The sequence below is a fragment of the Nicotiana tomentosiformis genome, chromosome 6 (genome assembly GCF_000390325.3).
Source record: "Nicotiana tomentosiformis chromosome 6, ASM39032v3, whole genome shotgun sequence".
Taxonomy (NCBI): Eukaryota; Viridiplantae; Streptophyta; class Magnoliopsida; order Solanales; family Solanaceae; genus Nicotiana; species Nicotiana tomentosiformis.
In genome coordinates this window covers 18,405,037-18,410,397 of record NC_090817.1, presented here as the reverse complement: position 1 = coordinate 18,410,397, position 5,361 = coordinate 18,405,037, and the positions used below count along the sequence as shown (strand labels likewise).

The window sequence follows — 5,361 nt, the reverse complement described above, 5'->3', positions numbered from 1 at the left end:
AAATTCTATTTTGTTTTCTTAGAAGTTTCTTTTGATGAAAATTCTATATTTATTTATTTATTTTCTTTCTTTAACTATCCAATATGTGAAGATCACCGGCCTAACTGATATCTATCCGAAAAGCTTTACTATGTGCCTCACATAACTAATACGTAGTTGTATGAGGCTTTGTTTTGTCTTGAAACAAAGTGGACCAAATTATTACATATTTGGGTCCACGAAAATTTGAGTGACACAAAACATATTAAGCCTCAAACAATTAATGTCAATTATGTGAGGCACAAAATAAAATTTGTCCTGAGACTATGATATTTCCTTGATAACCTGAAGATCTGACATATATAATTCTACACTTGTGAACATAAATTTCACCAGAAAATGAGAACCACTAAAAATGGCCATGAATGTAAGGCAATAGCTACCGGTTTAAGAAGTGGTCCACACGGTTTGGTACGAACTCAGTTTTAACATTACACTCCAGATTTATGGAGATTATGTCACTCTTTCACTAGGACTAGATGAGTTGGAAGAATATGAAATAGTACAACCATTTGTACTATGAGTACAATGATTTCTCCGCTAGGTGTAGTGGTGTAGTCTAGTACAGTAAAACGTGGTCAGTTGAACACTCTTTATCGAAAAATTATATTGTACATATAAAATATTATAGTGCGCATATAACTAAAAAATTATAGTTTTACATGTAAAATAGATCTTGACCCTTAACAAAATCCCTTGCTTCGCTGCTGGCTAGGTGTACAATCAATTTCTAGTAGGAATACAATCAATTTCGATAGAAGAAAAGCGATATCACTTGATTATGCAACGCGAATTAGAATTAGTTTGGTTCCGTTAATGTGAATACAAAACACTAGGAAAAAAGAAAGAACTAACTTTTTACCACCTGTATTCCTCTATACTAGATTTTCCTTAACCGTTCCTCAAAATTAACCAAGGGTACAACTTGCATTGCTTATCCATTTCCCAAAAACCAATGTATTTTAAAGAGTTCACTATCTTAATTATATGAGTAGAAATTCATCATAGCTCATAATAGGGGAAAATGGAGATACAAATACTCCATGATCAACAACTGAAGGTACAATATAATCACTAGCAGTGTTAAAACTATCTAACAAAAATGGTTCTGTCCAAAAACTTCCACTAGATACTTCAAATATTTCCTCTTGAAAAACCTGGCTATATTCTGCATTCATATTTTCCACATTTTGATCAATTGTAGCACAAGAAGAAACCTCACTGCATGCTTGCATTGGTGACAATTGAAAACTCTCAATTATCTTCTCATTTGCATTTACTTGAGTTTCATTTTCTCGTCTCTTTTTTCGACTGCTGGACTGATAACTGTTATTAGATGATCTCTTTTTTGAGTCGGTTGACGTTGAAAATTCTTGAGTAGATCTCTTTTTGAGGGAGGTGTGCCAATGATTCTTTATTCCATTGTCTGTTCTTCCAGGTAAGTGAGCAGCAATTACCGACCATCTTGAATAAAGGATATAAGGAAGAGAATTATTTACATTAGACTTTTGTAATTGAAAAGAAAATTGGTCTTAAACATACTCTCTTATTTACTCTCTCAAAAAAAAAAAAAAAGGAAAACATATATACAACAGGAGTATGCATTGCCCCCTACCTCTATGAAAACTATGATATGTACTACATCCGCTTTATATTTTCTGTCTTTTTAAGGTTTTGCACATTTTTTAAAACGTATATTTAATAGCTTTAATTATATGATTAATTGTATCTCTCTTTTATATGTCTCAAATAATTGAAACTCCAATATTAAGGAATAAATGCTTCTTGTTGTTTTTATATGTCAAAATTTCAGTTTACCAAAAGAACTACTCATATCTGAAGGGGCATTTGAATATGAACCTTATGGGTTCGGGATTATAATCTTTTTAACTTATTGAGTTCTAAATTAGTAATTTGTACATATTCATTGGATTTCTTAATACAAATACAGAGTTTGAACAAAAACTATTGTATTCGATCGAACCCGCAACCAACACTGTGGCTCCACCCCTCCAATAGAAATTATAAGTCCATATATATGAAGTTTTTTGCTGCCATTGTGATGTTTATGAGTAAAAGGATGGAAAAAAAGAGAAAATTGCATTGCTTACTTGTTTCCAATTTCTGCATGGAGCTTCATGATAATTTCATCTTCTTCTTTAGTATAGTTTCCTCTTTTGATATTTGGCTGGAGATAATTCAGCCATCTCAGTCTGCAGCTCTTCCCACACCTAGATAATCCTTCATAAGGAGAACAATGCATTCATTGAGATAAAATAACACAACATGACACTAACAATACGGATTTAAGTTATATACACTGCCAGCAGAAGGAAAACAGATAATTCTATCTGTTCCAAAAATGGGGGTATCATTTTAGTTTTACAATATGACGACCATTATAACTACGTATGTGTCGGTCTTAAATAAGTTGGGGTCGGATCAAAAAAAGAGATGTTAAAGAAGAATAGGAATTCAGCATATACCAGCAAACTTGGGAAGTTGACGCCAATTCCAGCAACCATATTTACTAACATAAGCTGCTAATTTCCTATCTTCATCAGGAGTCCAAGTTCCCTTCTTCAATCCACTTTTGTCATAGCAACGTGTCCTTGCCATTTCTGTCACTCTAATATTTTGTCCGAGTAATTCTGTGGTTTCCCTTTTTGGTTCACCTGATAATGAATCTTGATTATTTTAAAATAATATTCAGCTATATATACTATCAATCAAAATTAGTATAAAGTGAGAAAAACGTGTAACCTTGTGTGAAAAGAGAGAAGAAAAAGCAAAACGAGTTACACAAAAAAGAAGTAGGAATAAGTTCATTATACGGACCACAATAAGGTCCTACCAAGAACAATATTCATTATCAATTTGTGATTCATATTTCAACTTCTCTGAATGCCAAATTTAATTCCTCACTATAAATTGTGGAAATTCAGACGAAATTACCAAGAAAACAAGAGTACCCTACTGACCACTAGCATGTCACTTCTCTCTATCTCCCTCGTACTGAATTCACCGGAGGATTTAAAATTTAAAGTTTACGGGTTTTACATCGAACTCAAGTTAATAATATGAGTATATAATAATAACTAGGTTGTATGTCAAATATTTATCCATATTTAATGTATTTTTTAATACATATATTTCCTCCGTTCATTTTTACTTGTCCACTATCACTTCTACTTGTCAACTATACTAAATCAAGAAAAAGACAATCTTTTTTTCTTGTTTTACCCTTATTATTAATTAATCATTCCCCAAATCATTTTTCACAATTTTTGAAAATGCTATCATTATTATGGGTAAAATTGTTAAAATACATACTTCATTTATTTTTTCTTAAAGTGAGTGCAAAGTAAAAAAATGAACAACTAAAAGTGAACAAAGGGAATATATAGTTTGCAAAAAATACTGAATTTACCATAACCTATAAATTCCCCATTAGATCCGCCCCTCACTGAATCTCCTTACTTTTTAAAAGAAAAATCGTTCTACTTTTGCGCTAAGAGAGTCTACAACTTTTTCTTTGATAATAATTTTTCTATATATTATAAATATTTTTGGTTATAAAAGTTAGAGTATGATTTATTTTTTTTAGCTTTTAGTTATATAAATATTATTTTTTAAAAAGAAAGAAATCAATGTCAAAATTTTGACAGAAAATTAAAAGTTTAACCCTAGTACTCGAAATCTTTTAATTCTTTTTAATAAAGGGAGTAGTAAGTTCTCCTAAGGAATTAGCTTCTTCACCCTAATATAACGCTTAGTAAAGTGAGCTATTATCATTTCTCCATTTATAATTAAGAGTCACCCCATATAATTTTAAGCTTCTACGCTATGACTTTTTCACTAAAGATATTTGCTTTTTTTGTTTTCATCATTGAAATATTCACCAAAGACTCCCCCTCTAGCAATTTATGTTGTATACCTTTTTTTAATTCTGTCCCAAAAAAAAGTATTTTCTTATTGAGAATTATTTTTATTTTTATTTTTTATTTTATCCATAATGAGGTTATTTATAGTCACATAAATATCTATGATTTGTTTTAGATCATAATTTCAAAAGTTTTTTTTTTTTTTTTCAAAACTTAGTACCGATCAAATAGTGTTACATAAATTGGGATTGAGGGGGAACGGAGTTCCGAGCAAAAGAAGGAAAGTAAGAGAAAAGTCATACTTTGGTAGAATATGTTTGAAAAGAAATGATTTTCTAGGTTTCAAGAAAACCAGTATTGTATATGTTGAAAATTGTATGTGTAATACAATTAATTGAACATGCAACAAAGTTTCTCATTCTATTCCCCAAAGCTTGAAGAAAGTGAATAGAAACTAGATCATGAATTAGAGTCACAACAACATCTTGAAAACTTCTGAAATATTTCTTATATAAAAGAAAATTGAAGTTCTTGCTTAAGTTTTCCAACAAAAAGTACTTTCGTAGTATTTCCCAAAGTTTCTTAATTAGCCATACTTTTCTAAAATCTTTTAAGTGCTTCATAAGGATTTCCAAAAGCTGGCTTTGCTTATTACTATAAAAAAAAAATCTTCCTTAATAATTAGGATGTGACGTTCTTAATCTTTTTGCAGTTCTCTTAGGTTGCTGTCATGACAAAATAGACTTCCTTTCCTCTTTCTTTCTTTTTTTTTTTTGTTTTTATTGAGTCAACGCATAAGTAAGTTCTTCACGAGTACGTAACAAGTTTTAGTCATGCTTTTCTTGTGGAAGAGAAAATAATTGCATTAGAACATTTGAAATCAAAATTCTTTTGACCGGCGTTCCTAGTGTGATGCCTATGACGGACGGCCAGATCGACGAGGGCACTGTCAAAGAGAAGAATCGGCAGGTTTTTAGGCTGGCAAGATTTTAAAAAAATGTACAAATAACACTTTAGGTAAATCCCACATCGAAATAATAGAGAAAAATAAAGAGTTTTATAAGGTATATCCTAAATTTACATGATACGCGCAAGTTTTTGAATTCGATAGATCTGTAAGATTTTATTAGGCTAGAGCGAACGATACATGTCATATGCTTGGACGATAGCACCTTGCAAGTGCCATCCCCACCATAATATTAGATTTCCTTTAATTTAATAATAAGAGGTCGAAATGTCCTTGTCATCTAGTAAAGAACAATTTACGCCACAATATTTGACACTCTATGGAACTTTCCACAACCTATTATTAACAACAGTAACAAGTATATATATATATATATATCAATGAATCACATTCAATTTTGATTGAGTCAAACAATTGTCCTAGGTAACATCATAGCATTTAATGCAAGAGCTTCAGCCTCCTCGTTTGTCC

The 5,361-nt window shown here is 31.0% G+C and overlaps 1 protein-coding gene across 1 annotated transcript; it reads right to left on the bottom strand.

Annotated features, from left to right (window-relative positions):
- Positions 1–937: 937 nt before the first annotated feature.
- LOC104090582 (transcription factor MYB15-like) lies at positions 938–2,718 on the bottom strand. Its single transcript, XM_009595716.4, has 3 exons — positions 2,526–2,718; positions 2,151–2,280; positions 938–1,503 (listed from the first exon to the last, which is right to left on the bottom strand). Exons 1-3 carry the CDS (start codon positions 2,656–2,658, stop codon positions 1,023–1,025), a joined length of 744 nt encoding a protein of 247 aa, XP_009594011.1. The 5' UTR covers positions 2,659–2,718; the 3' UTR covers positions 938–1,022.
- Positions 2,719–5,361: the final 2,643 nt, after the last annotated feature.